Source organism: Misgurnus anguillicaudatus, chromosome 1 (assembly GCF_027580225.2).
Source record: "Misgurnus anguillicaudatus chromosome 1, ASM2758022v2, whole genome shotgun sequence".
In the NCBI taxonomy this organism is placed as follows: domain Eukaryota; kingdom Metazoa; phylum Chordata; class Actinopteri; order Cypriniformes; family Cobitidae; genus Misgurnus; species Misgurnus anguillicaudatus.
Genome location: NC_073337.2, coordinates 25,137,837 through 25,156,316, shown reverse-complemented (window position 1 = coordinate 25,156,316; position 18,480 = coordinate 25,137,837). Strand labels below are relative to the sequence as shown.

General features: G+C 38.1%; 1 protein-coding gene across 3 annotated transcripts in view; it reads right to left on the bottom strand.

Moving 5' to 3' along the window:
* Positions 1 to 4,463: 4,463 nt before the first annotated feature.
* Positions 4,464 to 18,480, bottom strand: part of nell2b (neural EGFL like 2b) — a 54,673-nt gene continuing 40,656 nt past the window's right edge. For all 3 annotated transcript variants that reach the window (XM_073868650.1, XM_073868658.1, XM_073868661.1), the window contains exons 16-20: positions 14,445 to 14,585; positions 13,915 to 14,108; positions 13,649 to 13,825; positions 8,519 to 8,746; positions 4,464 to 5,465 (exon numbers count right to left, since the gene is read on the bottom strand). In XM_073868650.1, coding sequence (XP_073724751.1) covers positions 5,424 to 5,465; positions 8,519 to 8,746; positions 13,649 to 13,825; positions 13,915 to 14,108; positions 14,445 to 14,585 — 782 coding nt within the window. In that variant the 3' untranslated portion in view covers positions 4,464 to 5,423. The remainder of the gene's footprint in view (positions 5,466 to 8,518; positions 8,747 to 13,648; positions 13,826 to 13,914; positions 14,109 to 14,444; positions 14,586 to 18,480) is intronic.

The window sequence follows — 18,480 nt, the reverse complement described above, 5'->3', positions numbered from 1 at the left end:
TTGATTACAAACATTCCTCAAAATATCTTCCTTTGTATTAACGAGAACAAAGAAATGAACACAGGTTACTACTAACAGTAAACAAAATTTTCATTTTTGGGTAAACTATCCCTTTAAGAACTGCTACTATGGTAAGGTTAAAATAGCTATACTATATAAAACGAACACTATCGTATAAGAATTTCACTAATAGATGCTAAACAGCAGTATTTTCTATAAGAGTAGCACACTATTCAAGCAGCTCATGTACTCTCAAATCGGATGATGCCAGTTTTCGGGTGAACTATACCTTAAATTCTAACCAATGCGCTATGATCGACCTAGACTCTCATTAGGCATCAGATCTTTCCTTTTTCTACAGTCAAATTCCCTGGCAGTACATCTGCCCAAAAGCGCTGACGTAAGTGGATATCTCAAAGGATCTCTCCACGGTGCTGATTTATCACTGAAGCGTGGTGGTGCTGGTCTCTGCTCCGAGTATTTCAGAGCCAGCTGGATAACCGGGCAGCGTTCTGCCTCCCCTGCCCTCTCTTACTCTCTCTTCTTCACAGGCATGAGGAAGCACCGCTCAGACTCTCCATTAGCCTCAACAAGAAGACAAATATAGAGCCAAAGTATCCAACAGCAACAGGGAACGAAATATTGCCAGTAAGTGTTGGCAGGAAACTCATTCACCTCTTCAGCAAGATTACACACTGTGCTGAAAAGGGCGAAACAAGCTCTCGGTGAGAAAAACACATATATAAAATAAATGAGATGCTGATGCACAATATTGGACTTTTTTTAATCAGTATAAATATTTGGTTACGGCTGTATATTTTTGTCTAATTAAAAAATTTTTAGAGATCCAGAAATTAATAGCCCTCTGAAAAATGTTTAAAATTGATGTACCGTATTCTCACGGGAGATCCAATTATATCAGCAACCTATAAAAGCTGTTTTATGGGGCGTGGCATCTGAAGGTCACACCCATAGTCCCATAGTTTGCTCATCCCTATTTTTAGATACTTTTGCTCACAGATTAAATTAATTATGGCTGTTTTTCTAGATTGCATCGGTAACGCAAAACATCTGCAACTGCATGATGCTGCATTCCCACAGCTAATTGACCAATGTAAACAGAAAAAACTATTTCAATTTACGTATATAGCAACATAAAGGAAAGTGTATATGGTCACCTTTTTTTTAAGCTGCAATCCATAACTTTTTTTGTGTAAAAATGAATGAAAATCTATTATATATATATATTTTTTATATATATATATATATTTTTTTATGAAAATCTATTATTGTGCAAGTACTTTAATGAACAGTGTTAAGTGTCTCCTTACCCTCGCCCGGTTCACAATGGAAAACTACAAATAATGTTGTGTAATTTAATCGACTGTTTTCGCAGAAAAAGTGAGTTTTTCAGTTATATGACTTTTAGGATGCACTTCAAACTGCAATGGCAATGTATAATGACAGATCCGGTCTGATCATAGGCATCAAATTGATCTACACAGAGTAGCGGGGCGAAGCACAATGCACATACATAAAAATACTTTCAATTAACTGCAATTTTATGTTTCAAACAGAGATGGCGATAGAGAGGCAAAAGTTACGGATTGCAGGTTTAAAGGGACACTACACACTGAAAATATACTCCTTTTCCAGCTCTCCTAGAGTTAAACATTTGATTTTTACAGTTTTGGAATCTATTCAGCTGATCTCTGGGTCTGGCGGTAACACTTTTAGCATAGCTTAGCATGATCCATTGAATCTAATTAGACCATTAGCATCACGCAAAAAATAAGCAAAGAGTTTTGATAGTTTTCCTATTTAAAACTTGACTCTTCTGTAGTTACATTGTGTACTAAGACCGACGGAAAATTAAAAGTTGCGATTTTCTAGGCAGATATGGTTGGGAACTCTCATTCTGGCGTAATAATCAAGGACTTTGCTGCCGTAACATGGCTGCAGGAGGCTCAATGATATTACGCAGCGCCCGGAAATAGTCCCCTATAGTAACTTTTAATGACAGGGGACTATTTTCGGGCGCTGCGTAATATCATTGCGCCTCCTGCAGCCATGTTACAGCAGTTTTGAATATCAAAAATATTGAAACTCTTTGGTTATTTTTTTGGGCGACGCTGATGGTGTAATCAGATTCTATGAATTATGCTAAGCTATGCTAAAAGTGGTACAGCCACACCTAGAGATCGGCTGAATGGATTCCAAAATGGTAAAAATCAAATGTTTAACTCTAGGGGAGTGGAGTGTGGAGTGTCCCTTTAAGTTTTCTCCATAATTAACTCTTTCCCCGCCATTGATAAGTTATCTCTTCTATTAAGAGAAAACGCTTCCCTGCCAATGACGAGTTTTTACGACAATCCATATTATCCACCAGATGGTGCTCTTACCCAATTTAAAAAAAAAACTAAAGCATCCATGGATTCCAAAACAGTAAATACTCTGTGTATGTTTTCTGTGTATGTGATCATTCTGAATCTGATCTCAAAGAAAAGTAGGGTGACCAGAAGTCCCGAAAAATTCGGGACAGTCCCGAAATCTAAGCTGCTGTCCCGAATCCCGAATCCTGCTCTAATTGTCCCGAAAATTATCCTGAAGCTGGGGCATGACACACCAAAGCTTTTATGCCTGCGGCCGGCGCATGTTTTCAATTGATTCCAATGGAAACTCAGGGTTTTTCAAATAAGCAAGCAGCTAGCGGGGTTTTTCCGTGCTGAAACCCAGCGCTCGGGGTTTAAAAATATTAAACTTTGAGTGAAACGCTCCGAGTCCGCTCGTCAATGTCAGTTCTCACAGGGCCGTCCAATTACAGTGGAGGAGGGGCGGGACATTACCACAGCAACCAACCGGCTCAGAGCTGAAGTATCACAGCTACCAAAGCGCTCGGCTGAAAAACAGCTGCCATTCAGCGTACTCAAGGCTTTTTCAGCCGCGTTTAAAAGTTTTGGTGTGTCCAGCCCCTCTTAATCATAAAGACACTAGGACCTTTTTGTCGCCTTTTTGTTTTATAGAGTAGATCGAAAGTTGCAGCAACCGCGAGGACAGTTAAAAGTGCTGGCAGTGACAGTCAGTCGCCTGCAGGAGTCAGGTTGGTGGCGAGGCACTCACTGTGTTAAAAAAATACTTCTATAGGTATTATATAAATGTATGTACTTATATTAATAAAAATATGATTGGTTCAGTAACTTCAGTTTAAAATTCATTATCTTTTATTATTAAGTAAAATAAAGAAAACTATGAAGTATAAAATAGTTCTATACATACTATATCAATTTAACTATATCAATTGTTGAAAGAAGGTCTGTTCTTTCATTTGGTATATTGTATGTTTATACATTTAAAAAAAAACATTTTCTGGACGGCATTAAACTTTTGTAAAAATCATAAAAAATGCTGGCGCTGGCTGGCGGGGAAAGTGTTTAAAAACCTTTTGCCTTCCATACACCACTGGTCCCCTTACATGGATGTCGCCCTTTTGCATCGTCATGTTTCTACAGTAGCCCTGAATGAAAAAACTGTCCTATAGATCGCGTTTTGTCTTTACGTTGTCTCAGACGATGACGTGTTTGTCCTGTGGCGGCTACCGTAGCTTCTCTGTGTTTTGAAAGCGAGGGGTGAGCTGTGGACTCAGCCGTTGGTTGCAATTCACAACCTCACCACTAGATGCCGCTAAAACCGACACTCTACCACTGAGCTATACTGCCCTACAAAGCGAAAGCGCAGTAACTACGCATTTGGTCAAAATTGAGTTAAGGGTTAAAATGGGCTTTGTGAGATCTGTTGTGTCTTGTGACAAAGTCTCCTGGTTAAATTTTGTCCCATTTCAGAGAAATGTGTGTGCCAAAATTGCAGTTACATGTTTGATTGGCTGGTGTAAAAAACTTTAAAGCCATTTTTCTCAGTTTCAGTGTTTGCGTAGATACTGCACTTAGCCTTTGGAGGGCAGTATACAGGAGCACAGTGCACCTTTAATGGTCCTGCGGTGTTTAGTTACAGTACAATCATAAAACTTTCAAATTGCTTTAAGGTTTGTAATTTGTACCCACACATTTCTCATGCCCAGGGTCATACAAACCCACCATAGGTCAGATAAAGGTTGACATATGGTTGGCACATTGACATTAAAGTGCAGTATGGTGTCTAATCTGTAAAACTGCAGAAATGAGACCCATCAGACTGCAGTAATCCCCTGTGTGTGTATGTGTGAAAGTGTGGGTATGAAAGAGAGAAAGATAATGAGAGATGGCTACAGTGAGGCCAAAAATTTAACCACTAAGACACATTACAAAGGATTACAAGTAATAAAATGAAAGTCTCTTTAACTTTGTATTTGTAATTACAATATTAAAACCCAAAATAATGCTACTGTCCACCGAAAACCTCTTTCTCAACATAAAAAATCAACTTACAATTTACCTTATACAAATAAAAAATACAATGACACATCTGGCTGTTTTTTTAATGGAAATCTTTTATTTCACTATAATGACACAATAGTGTACCAAGCCGCTAAATGAAACAACAAAACATCAATTTGACGAAAAGTGCGACGTAAAGGGTTAAAACAAAGACAGATTTCATAAGACGTGAAAAACAAACACATTAAATAAACTATTCACAACATCAAGATCATATCTGTCCTCGAAGGAAGCGGAGCAATTATTAATACTGAAAGTCGTAAACGTCGCTAACGCCTGCAGGACATTTACAAAGTACGCTTTAACACCGTGTCTTAACCAGATGTGATTCAGCAACAAGCAATTATTCTGTTCATGCTCATATTACATACATATTAAAAAAGTAGCTAATGTTATTTTTGACCAATGACATCTCACAGTGGGCGGGGCTAACAAGCAGAACATAAACAGCACAGAAATAGAAACGAAGCGTTTGACGAAACGCTTGTCGTGGCTGGTTAGGATTTGCACAAAAGTGACTGCGCTTGTCGTTTTATCACGATCTGGTTAAGACACGGTTTGTCGCGTCAAGCAAAAAACACTGCGATCAACAATAAGTTAACCATTATTTTGTCAATGCAGTTTCAACATTGAAACATGACAATTTAAGGAAATTTGCGAAACGTGTGCCTTAATATCAGAATACCATGATTTCATGATTTCCAGTGAAACTGTTGATAAAACATCAATAAATGAATGCAAATGCATCAAGCAAATTTGAAACACTGTTCGAAGCTAAAGTGATGCTGTGATGTTATAAAGACTGAAGAGAGTGCTTTAGTGTCTGTATACTGAGATAATGGTATAATACACATGAAGATTTGGTATAAAACATTTGTCTTATGGGGCTGAAACTGTACAGAGAGTCAAGACTGGGAGAGAGAGAGAGAGAGGAAGAGAGAGAGACAAAGAGAGAGAGAGATAGCAGGTCAGAAATTTTGCCTTTGAATCAGATTAGAGGCACAGAGGATCCACCGAGCAACAGATGTGACCGTTCTGTAAGCAGAATAAAGATGACAGAAAAAAGACGTTAGTCGAAACGAAAAGTAGCCAGTCTGACACTTACATATTCAAGGCATTTCTGTGAACACGTGTGTGTGTGTATAGCATGAAATAAACATCAATACTCTCGATTCATCTTTCAGCTCAAATGGCTTTGAGACCTTGGTCAGCGAGACGATGTGTGCTTCAAGCAGATGAATCCGTTTCTGACCCTGAATATATATTTTTATCGAGGCTTTAACAACTCTGTACCCAGTTAGACACACTGCAATCTGTCCATGTTTTTAAGCCATCTCTAAATGTCTTTGTCTAAAAATGCAGAGATATGATTGCGTGCAAGGTTTTGTTTAATGGACACCATTTATGTGCGCCGAAACAATAAAAATCAAAGCTGTGCACGGGCACACAACCAAAGCTATTGTCCTTGACTGATTTGGTATTAAATATTTAAATCTAATAAGCCAGATGTCCATGAAACACAGAGGCCCTGTGAAATCTGTAGACGTTTTATTGATAGGGTTTAGTTAATACACAGAAACAACGATAGATGTGACAAAATATTCATTGGCCACATGCACACGGCAAATATTTGGGAGTGACAACTGCTTTTCAGTCGGACAATAGGATTATTACAAGCTATAAAGTGACAACATTTTGTAAAGTTTGTTGGAGCGTTAATAAACTCAATATCACAGATTTGCGTTTACATCGTTTACAGTGAGACGACAAAGTTAGGGTGACCATACGTGCCATTCTTCCCGGATGCATCCTGGCCAGGATTTCGGTCCGTCTTCCGGAAGTTGTATTTGTCGACCGCATATGTTATCGAGGTTTTCCTATTTCGGAAAAGCAACCATTACATTTTAAGGTAAGAATGAAACGATTATTGATTTGTGTTTTTTAACTAAAATGTGAGAACCTTGGTGACGTGTGCGGTCGACAAATACAACTTCCAGAAGACGCTTGCGAAATCCTGGCCAGGACGCATCCGGGAAGAATGGCACGTATGGTCACCCTAGACAAGGCATCATTATCAAAAATGTGCACTTTGAAACCTGTCTGCAAATTTTTGCATGTTCAAGACCCCAAAGTGCCGGCATTGTGTAGTAGACGAACAGCCAAACCACATAAAACATTTCAGTTTACGGTTGAAATTGTTGTCGTGTAAACGGAACCCCAAGTGGTTCGTGAGGGAATTGCAGTGTGTTTGTGAGTTGATGAAAAACATTTAAATAATAAGATTTTTTAGAAATAAATTTAAATTAATAATTTAAAAATAATAATAAATGAATTATAAAAATGTATTTAAATAAAACACTTACTAACACTTACTTACTTTTTATTTGTTTAATCTGCATGTCATGTGACCATTACACAACACTACAAAATATTACAAGAAGAAGGTAACAATAACAATAACTACTGATAAAAACTTTATAATGGATGAAAAATAAATAAATAAATAATAAAGTAAAAAAAATTAAGTTAAATATGCAAATGTGCTATTAAATTATTAAAATATTTACCTAAAATTTTAGGGGGTACTTAAAGGAATATTCCATAAAAAAATTCAGATAATTTTCTCACCACCATGTCATCCAAAATGTTGATGTCTTTCTTTGTTCATATGAGAAGAAATTAAGTCTTTTAATGAAAACATTCCAGCATTTTTCTAATTTTAATAGACTTAATTGGACCACAACAGTTTACAGTTTCAATGAAGTTTAAAATATAATCGCGATTAATCGTATGCAAAATTAAAGTGAGTTTTTGAATAATATATGATGGTGTGCTGTGTGTAATTATGTATATATAAATACACACACATTCATGTATGTATTTAAGAAACATTTACATGTGTATTAAATTATTTTATTTTTTATATATTATATATAATTAACAAAATTGATCAGGCCAAAAGTTTGGACACACTCACTCGTTCTTTATTTATAAATTTTTCCATATAACATAATAATAATAAACTCATCCAAACTATGGCATAACACAAATGCAACTTTGGATATTATGTTGGTGACTAAAAGCATCCAAAATAAACCAAAACTCTGTTATATTTTATTATTTGAAGTGCAGTCACCCTTTGTCTAGAAATTGCTGAACCATATGCGTGTCATTTTTTCAAAAAGCTTCTTAAATGTTAAATTTAGGATGAATTTTAAAGAGTATAGAAGGAGTTCATATTTAATCTGGGCTCTTATTGGCTTCTTTTTCTTTAATATTCAGTGCAAGTCATCTATTTCAAAAATAATATTTTAAAATATAACTTCTCATCTTGCACCGGTTGTGTGATGCGCCAGTGCAACCTCAAGTAACGCGACATCACGTCAAAAGGTCATGCATGATGTATGCGAAACTTCCGCTCCAGTGTTTACAAGTGTAGAGACAGAGGACCGCTCAGACGTTGTTGTATGTGGAATAATACTAATTAATGTCTTTGTGTCAGTTTATTGTTTAAAATGGTCCGCAAGTATGCGTTTCACATATGTAACGCATTACCTTTCAACATGCTTACGCAATTACGTGAGGTCGTGCTGGCGCGTCACACAACTGGTGCAAGACAAGAAGTTGTGGTTTAAAAGTGCATTTTTTTCTTGACATAAATGACAATAATTTCTCTAGATAAGACCCCCTTGCCTCGTTTGGGATCATTTAGAGTCCTTTGAAACGGCATTTTAAATTGCATTAAAACTGTAAACTGTTGGGGTCCAATAAATAAAATTAGAAAAATTTATTTCTTCTCGACTGAACAAAGAAAGAGATAAACATATTGGATGACATGGGGTAAGTAAATTATCTGATTTTTTTTAAAGTAAATGGAGTATTACTTTCATTCAGGTAAGTCATTTAGGTAAAGGGGGTTCGGCTAACAAAAAACCTGCCTTAGAGTGTTCAATTGAGTTGTCACTCATGTAAATAACCTTTCTGTAAACAGAACAGGATGAGGCACTCCGATAAGTTAAGTTTAACTATATTTAGCATGTATGTGGCCAACAATAAATAAAGCCTGTGTCTGTGGGTGGTTACAGTACCTTGCACTGGCACAGGGAACATTCGGTGCCGTGTTTGGTCCAAGCGGAGCCGCTGAAGCGAGTGATTTCAAACTCGTCCACGCAGGTCTTGGTCATGTCATTTCGGACAGTGTCGGCCAGGCACGGGTCCGTGACGCATCGCGGACAGCACTCGCCCTCTGGAACCACAGTAAACTCGCAGTCCGGCACCGGAGAACACGACACCGGCCAGCAGTCCACCTCTCCATGCTGAGAAACACACACACGTAATAAAAACAAATAAATGTGTTCCTATTATGAACAACTAGATCATTACAATAATATGGTAATTAAATATGACTTTATGAGTGCTACAAATGACTTTGCGATGACTGGGATTTTTTAAAAGGAGCGGCCATCGGCAATGCAACTTAGCCGTAATACACAGACAATGGAGCATATAGGATGCACAAGCCGATATGTACAGTAATATTTTTAGAGTGCTAGAATAATAGAAAAAATATGCCCTAATAACTGGAGCCCTATGGTGCATACAGTGCACAATGAAGGCCAGGGCCCCCAAGCCCCTATTATTAATTAACTAATGTTAACCTATCAGAATTTAAGCAATTCACCATTTATGCTTAAAGGGATAGTTTACCCAAAATGAAAATAATGTCATTAATGACTCACCCTCATGTCGTTCCAAACTCATAAGACCTCCGTTCATCTTCAGAACACAGTTTAAGATGTTTTAGATTTAGTTCGAGAGCTTGCTAACCCCCCATTGAAAATCTACGTACGGTATACTGTCCATGTCCAGAAAGGTAATAAAAACATCATCAAAGTAGCCTATATGACATCAGTGGGTCAGTTAGAATGTGTTGAAGCATCAAAAATACATTTTGAAATAAAAAACAAAAATTACGACTTTATTCAGCATTGTCTTCTCTTCCAGGTCTGTTGTGAACCGCGTGCACGAGACTGCAGTGATGCTGCCGACATATGACGCGGCTGACATGTTATCTGGTGCGCCCCAGCTTTTTTTTGTGCACACTCACTTTTGCGCATGCTGTAAGTATAAAAAAATTAAAATAAAATCTTCGCAAACATGTCTGAGAAAAACACGTCAGCAACACCGTACGTCAGCAGTGTCGCTGTGCATGCGCATTCGCATTTTTTTATTTTTGGACCAAAATGTATTTTTGATGCTTCAACACATTCTAACTGACCCACTGATGTCACATGGACTACTTTGATGATCTTTTTATTACCTTTCTGGACATGGACAGTATACCGTACATAGATTTTCAATAGAGGGTCAGCGAGCTCTCAGACTAAATCTAAAACATCTTAAACTGATGAACGGAGGTCTTACAGGTTTAGAACGGCATGAGGGTGAGTCATTAATGACATTATTTTCATTTTGGGTGAACTATCCATTTAACCTTATCCTATCTACGAGCTATTAGAGGTAGAGTTGAAAAGGGGGTGGTCCCGGGAACCTCATGGGACCATAAATCAGACCCTGAGTGACGCTCATGTGATCCACCCTCCACAGTTGGTAAGTGCAGTCCAGAAGAAATGCATCTTAAAATGCATAAATGAGCTTGCAAGGTTACGTAGCATGGCGTACTGTGCTCGGTGAACTGTGTAATGAAGGATCAATATGAAATACAAAGGGTCGGTGTAGGGTTTAATTTACTCTCTCTGTCCTGCTTCTCAAGAGTTCTCGAAGAACATCAGTTGGACAGCAGGTGATGTGTCAAAATATATCAAGGCTTTGATTTTTTTTGTGGATTGCTTTCACAGATGGAAGCTTTTCACAGATGAACATCAAAGCGTTTGAAGGTCAGTCCAAGCAAAATGTACAGAACAAAAGAAATTAATCTACTAGGGATGGTGTAATGGACCACTCATAGGAAAATGATTGGAAAACACAAGTTAGTCTCACAAGTTATTTTGGCAAGAAGTGGGTTACTCATATCCGGGTCTGTAGTTAACCTATAGATGGTGAAATGATGGTTTTTGTTTGCTGGGAGGTTACATAGACCTTGACTACAACAGTTGGTTCCAAAAACTTCTTTTGTTCTCTCACTCCTGAAACTTTTTTTTAAAACACAAAGCACGCCTCTTTCCTCGTTCTTTATTTTTCCTCGTCTCTTTTACTCTTTCAAGTTCTGGGTTTCTTTACAGTGAACGAGGAAAAATTGATGAGAAGGGGATTTCAAAGTGATGAAAGAAAGCCTGACTGAAAGTGTATGAGATAACATCACGTTCAAAAACAACATGAAAGAGAGCAAGAAAAATGGATGTGCTGAAACCTAATGACTGCAGAAGTTTCAATACGGCCTGTTGTTCTGATTATGTTCTTGTCTTAAAGCTGGTTTAATGGATGTAGATTATTCCTGGTTTGGGATTAAAGAGGGCTTTCAATTAAAAGTCAGTTATCCAGCAAATAATCCAGAGCTTAGCTTTAGCAACACCCCACCGAATAAAGCCTTAAGTCCGTCACGTCGTTCACAACCGCTCGAAAATCTTCAGCAGAACAGGGCAAGCTTGATCTGTTTGTAGTGTAAAAACCTCTCAAGCAGAGAAAAATTTGAGCTTGGAGGTCACCCGTCGGGTCACCGGGAACCTCTGACAGGTTTCTGAGCCACTGTCATCTCAGTGAAGAGAGCAAAACAAAGTTGGTGGACTTTATAATTCAGTTCTTGAACAAAAATCGTGAGGAAAGAAAAACTGGTATTGGATGAAAGTTGCAGGTGGGAAATAAGAAACCATAGGGGTAAAATACTGCAGTTTTCAAGGTTTAGCTCAAAATGTCCTGACTGGATATTTTGGAGAACTGATCGCTAGAATGCACCAGAATGTAATGCACACACCGACAGCATTTATATTTATATATATATTTATGCATTTGGCCCACTTTTTTATCCAAATGACTTGTAGTGCATTACAAGCCTTACATTTTTATGAGTACTTGAGTTCCCTGGGTTCAAACCCATGACCTTATGTGCTGCAAACCACTGAGCTATAAAGTATTTAAATATTTATACTGAGCTTATGTACGGGCTGTGTCCGAAATAGCCCCCATCCCCTCATTCACTATTCCAACATTAGTTCACTAATATAGTTCACTCAAATAAATCAAATCAAAACAAATGAGTGCATTCGTTATCCTCCGCAAAGACGCATGAATTCATTCGGCGCAAACCACGGTGCAGCTAGCTTTTAGTGTACTTTTCGGTTGTACACTCATTATTACGGTGCATTGTGGGGTTGAATGAGTGCACTCAATAATGTCCACTATAATTTCGGACAACACTTATCCCTCAAATAGTGCACTATTTAACACTTTCCCCGCCATTGATGAGTTATCTAGTCAATTAAAGGAGACATTTCACAAGATTTTTTATAAATGTCAATTAAATCTTTGGTGTCTCCAGAGTACATATGTGAAGTTTTAGCTCAAAATAGCCCACCAATAATGTATTATAGCATATTAAAATTACCACTTTGTAGGTGTTAGCAAAAATGTGCCGTTTTGGGTGTGTCCTTTTAAATGCAAATGAGCTGATCTCTGCACTAAAATGGCAGTGCTGTGGTTGGATAGTGCAGATTAAGGGGAGTATTATCCCCTTCTGACATCACAGGGGGAGCCACATTTCAATAACCTATTATTTCACATGCTTGCAGAGAATGGTTTACCAAAACTAAGTTACTGGGTTGATCTTTTTCACATTTTATAGGTTAATAGAAGTACTGGGGACCCAATTATAGCACTTAAACATGGAAAAAGTCAGATTTTGATGATATGTCCTCTTTATGCTGTGTTTACACCAACCGCGTTTCAGGCGTCAAAATCGTGTCTACAGCACCTAGTTTGCCTCTTGAACAGTTTGAATGTATTCGCACGTGTACAGCGAAGTAGACGCTCGAAAAAAGCAAGCATTTGACGCGCGTCAGAAGCAAACTCCGCTTCTTGTGGAAGGGGCAAGTGCTATGCGGTTGTCTGTTTGCAAGATGACTAATTTTGATTGTGCATTTATCGAGAGAGTTACCAGTTTGCATTTGGTAACCTTACTATAGGGGGAAAATAAACGGCGCGGGTTGATAAACGTCACGTGACTCAAAAGTGAAATGTGTATTACAACTTACCAGGTTGCCTGATGTCCTCACTGACACTCTTCCAAGCGCGGTCCTTTTTATTCCTGTCTCTATAGAAATAAAAACTTGTGTCGTATAGCTCCGGGTGGCTGCTCACGGCCAATATCAAGCGTTCCTTGATGTTGAATGAATGACTCCGGGCGGGGCTGCCGCCACAGAAGCAAGCAGGCTCCTGATTGGTTAACGCGGCGCGAAATTCCGCCAAAGTTCAAATTTTTCAACTCGGGCGTCAGCCGGCAATTAACGTAAAACACAAAATGCACAAAAAGCACCATTCGCGTGTACCGCACCAGGCGCTCAATTCGCGCCACTACACGCGCGAATGAGGCGGAAACGTGTCTTCTGCACCACACCAAATGCCTCATTCTCGCTGCGAGACCTCCACGCGTCTTCACATTGACTTAACTCTTTCACCGCCATTGACGAGATATCTCGTCAATTAAGAGAAAACGCTTCCCCGCCAATGACGAGATTTTCCGTCTTTCCGCAATACCGCTATTATCCACCAGGTGGTGCTTTTACCCAACACTTAAACAATAAAAACTCCGTGTCTGTTTTAAAGATCGCTCTGAATGGGATCTCTATGAAAAGTCCGTCACAAAAATGGAATTATCTCTGCTTTTTGCTCAAAATGTGGTTATTTTGCAGAAACCTACAAATATTCAAAAGCTGATTACAAAAGAACCACTGAAGGTAGGATGAAACTTTTTTTTTTGGTTTGAAAGCAAAGGGTCTTTTCTTTCATTTAATATATTGTATGTATATATATTTATAGATGAAAATTTCCTGGAAGGCATTAAACTTTTGTGAAAATCATAAAAAATGCTGGTGCTGCCTGGCACGATTTTAGATATGCATATAACTATTCACTATGCAGGACCATTCGTCATAGCATTTAGTACAGACCAGGCAGAGATACTCCGATTTATCTTAGCTAAACTGGTAACCATAGTGCATTACTGCAGTACTGCATTACGCAACACACAGCGTGTTTCCACTCACCATGCATTGACACTGCTGGCAGTTCTCCACCCAGGTTTCTCCATTGCTGTAAGCCAACAGACCGTTCTGGTGCAAGCACTGGGAACTCAGGCGGGGATCGCATTCAGGACAGCACATCACATCCACTGTGGGATTCTCACAGTCGCATACCATTCGTCTACACATCACCAACCCCGACTAAAAGAGGAGAGAGAGTATACAGAGGGTGTTCCCGTGAATTACATTTGACTACATTTCCCAAATTCATACGGGCTTCCTTGGCTCACCTGGCAGGAGCAGACCGAGCACCTGTCGTCATCCAACACCCAGATCTGCCCGTTGTGTTTCACTTTCCCGTCGTGGGCGCAGTCGCCCGTGCAGTTCTTGCCGTGAGGACACCGGCAGTCGAAACCTCCATCCACGTTGAAGCACACGGTGTCGTTCGCACAGCTGTGCCTCCCCGACTCGCATTCGTCAATGTCTTCAGGAATGAAATTTACATAATTAAATTTGATTTAGTTACGGTTCAATCCTCTCTGATTGAATCTAACAGGTTGAGGGTTTAGTTAGCTTCCGCTGGTAAATGCTGTAAGTACATTTTAGGGAAACAAACTTTCTGCCATTTAATGCATTCTGATGAAATGTGTTATAGTCTTTTTATGTTATACAAATGACAAATTTTTAAAGGAAATGAATGCATATTTTTCCTTGCACCTGTTTTAACATTACAGTTCATTGTAGCCACTAGTGCTATGATTAAATCAAAATGTACATATAGATATACTTTTCTTACAAGCAGTCATTATACAGAAGTTACCTTCACATGACTCTCCATTGGCGGAGAACATCCCATTGTCATGGTAACCATCGCGGCACTCGCAGTGGTACCAGCCCGGCAGGTTGATGCAAGTGGCTCGGCTGTCACATTCCACGAATCCGTCTAAGCACTCGTCGATGTCTAAGGAAATAATTTGGAGACATGGCTAAGAAAGCAAGATTTACTCTGACCAACTGTTTTCTAAATGCCGGTGAGCGCACCGCACCTGTCAACTAACATAAATTTGATGCGGTAAGACACAACACAACTTGTCTCACTAAAAACTTGCAGTGTTACTCACACAAAGTTTTTAGTACAGTATGACCTACTCTCTATACCAGGGGTTACAAAACTTTTTATTCTGCTAGCCACTTAGGTCGGTTTAGTCTATCTCAGGACCCACCAAAATATTTTTTAATAGATGCAGAAATATAAAAATATGCAGAAATATAAATATAAAAATATAAATAAAATATGCAGAAATTTGTGTATTTTTATTGTCATTGTATGAATTAATTTTAATTGCAATCGCAAAATACCAGATGTCTAAACCATTTTTATCAAATGTCAATCATAGGACAAAAGTGTCTTTGTGGGACCCAACTTATCCCACTGTGCGACCCAGTGGGTCCTGACCCACCAATTGAAAACCTATAAATAAAAAAACGCTTTCAACCAAAGTGACTTATAGTGACTTACAAGGTATACATTTTTTATTAGTGTGTGTGTGTGTGCCCATGACCTTTTGTGCTGTACCACTGAGTTATACATGAAGCAAAGTGTTTTACAATATCTTTAATTTACTGTATTTAATTTTTACAGTATTTACAGATACGTCTGGGAGAGTGCTAAAGTTTTGATCCTACTGGAGTGAAAATCCTGAGAAATAAGTTTGTGCAAAAAAAAATGATTGTGGGGTAATATTAATCTCCTATTTGAAGTCAGTGATTTATTAAAAATAATTTGGTTTTGCAAGTAAATTTAACCTACTTTTTTAAGTTTTGGCTTGTAAAAGTTGACATAACTTATAAAATTAAGTTGAAATTGTTTAACTTAATGTTTTAAGTTGAAGTAACATAAAATATATGAAGAGTTTGGTTCCCAATCGCGATAAACGACATTTTAAAAAAAAGTTACCACCAAAATCATGTATCAGGTCAGTATTAAAAAGTAAATTCTTAATATTACGCAAAATCAGATCCGATATCCGCTGTGTTATTCTGTTGTCTTTTCTCCCTTTATTCCAAACCGCGACAAACGCCAGTCCTACTTCTCTGCAGAATACAATAAATCCACTTAACCAATCACAGCGCACCATTCCACGCATTGTAAACAACAGTGGTGGCGCGTTGAATACACACGGAATCCTAGTTTTCCTCATACTTTGTACTTCATGATCAACAAACAAACAAAAACAAAGTAATACTTTTGATGGCATTGATAAACTGTGGTGGTTTTCTGTGACGGGAAAGAAACGTAAGCCATCATATTTAAATGATTTACGTGAGAGGCACTCGGGTGAAGGGAAAATGCCGGCTGTTGTTTGTTCTCACAAAACAGCATCAAGCTTCTGTCATGCTAACACATTGACCCCAAAGGATCTTATGAAAAACTTTACATTATTTTACTCAAAGTCAACGGAAATCGAGAAGGAACAAAACATTTTACAGCTGATCGCTGTCAAAAAAGTTCAGCGACGACATCCCAAGGACAACAGCAGCAATGACAGTGTTCTTAATATGACAAAGTAAGTGTTTTGATTAATGCCATTAATGTTTATATTTTTTATCAGTGTATACCACTAACGTTATTCAACTACATGAATATAACATGGCAAAGATGAAAGCACCTTTATATATTGATTCAATAGATTTATAGCAATATTTATAGCAATAAATTATTAACGTAAAAAATAAATTTGAAAATATCTTTTCACTTTCTTGGTATAGAAAACACCTTTTTACCCAAATTAGTCAAAATGGATTTATTGCATTTTGGAACCAAACTCTTCATATGTTGATTTGACAAAAACGTTGAATTGTTTTTACAATAACAAATAATTTACCCCACTTGGTAGCAGGAAGCATCAGTAGAAATGAATATACTGTACCTTTTATTAATCTATATGCTTTAATTTAATTTAAATTGGTCGTATGAAGTTGCTAAAAAAATTATTTTGTGTATTTGGTGTAATGCAATACTTCAAGGGTGTGACGGAAATGTTATTTGGAATATTAGCTCCCAAAGCACAGCGTCTCCATGACACAGCGACGGCGGCAGCAGCGAAAATAAAAATTATGCCTTCTTTTTTGCATATACATTTGGGCGGTGTTTTGCAAAAATAGAAAGAGGTGTTTTAAGACGGCGTGGATGAGCCTTCACTTTTAGAAAGAATATCTCTTTGAGACTTTGCAACTTTACAGATCGTTTATACGCACAAACAGTTTTTCAAAACTCCAAAGACAAAGAAAAACATGAAATCACATCATATGACACCTTTAAATGCACTATCATGGTTCAGTGTGAATACAGTACATAAACTATACAAATGCTAATGTTGTGTTACGGCAGACTGTACAGCTTTTCATCTTTCCAATTTCCTAAATGAATACAAATCTTCCTACATACCAAATTTGATTTCTGTCCTCACACCAAACACAAAGGAAGTGAGATAAATTGTGCTTTAGCGTGGTCGTTTGGTTAATGATATCTCAAAGGAACGAACGTACAGCTGTTGATAAAGAACCTCTTCAAAATCTATTCAACTATCTATGTCCTTGAATTATAAAAATGTGTACAGAACGTAAATTAAATAGCCAGCCGGCTATGACTGCTTGGCAAACCATGACATGAGGGACTGCATTGTCTAGTGACTAACAGGTTAACCAAAAGTTTTAGGAAGAATTGTGTATTGCATTGCACTTCAATGTCAATTTTGCAGTGTAGCCTTGAGACTCTTGGCAGTACATGAGAAACTGCCTTAAAGACCTTCAAAACAGCTTTTAAAATAAAAATAAAAAAGAAATGTTATCATTATTTACTCCTGCAGAACTACTGTGCAAAACACCAAGCGTCAAACCCCTATAGCTTTGTGTGAGGAAAAGACAGAAATTAATTTAGTTATTCAGGAGTTATTCTCCTCTCTCAGCTCTCAAATCTCATGCATAATTCTGTATATTCAAATGTTAAGCCGTTTATTGGCATCAAAGATCAAACACATTTGGTATCTTTCTATCCGTCCCTTTAAAAAAAAAAAACTTTAACCTCTGATATGAGGGAATGTGTCATGTAAGTATTCGCTGTATCTTTCATATCCATTAAAAATTAAAGGAGGAAAATTGATGAAGGCCACAAACAATGAGAACAACACGAACGATGCTGAATAATACATAGACGTATGCAGCACTGATGACATTTATTCATATTCCTCCCGAAGCACAAACAGCCACCCCACTCATCTCCCTCCGAGGGAAATCTGGCATTTGTGCTGTCAGTAAGCAGGAGTGAGTATTGATTGACCGTATATTCAGGGGCAAACCCCCCGAGCTCCCGCGCTCCTGCAGACCTGCCACTAATTTGTCACGAATGTCATGAGCAGACAGCACAATGCATAGTCTCCATCTCATTTATGTCTTTTCCTCAATATTTGGGATTCTGATACTTCAAGCGGTGGGTTTGCACCAGTAAAAGTCAAAGTCAGATTGAGGGCACTGTTTCAACTTTTTAAAAGAAATATTTTACCCCAAATGTACAACAGTGCCATAGAAGAACCAAAGGGACAAAACTAGCCATTGTTAGGTTTCATCCTACAATGGGTTAAAACCAGGGGCGTCATGCATACACAACAACAACACAACAACTCTATGATGAAAAAAATCACCCCGCTCCTTGTTTTTTAATCCCCATTAAACCAAAGCAGTGTCATTATACATGCCATTTGATTCTCTTATCAATGTGAGGTCACATTGACAAAGCCCCGCCCACTTACAGTCCTGCCTTACCATAGTTTCCACCCTCAGCGAGTTGTACTCTGTCC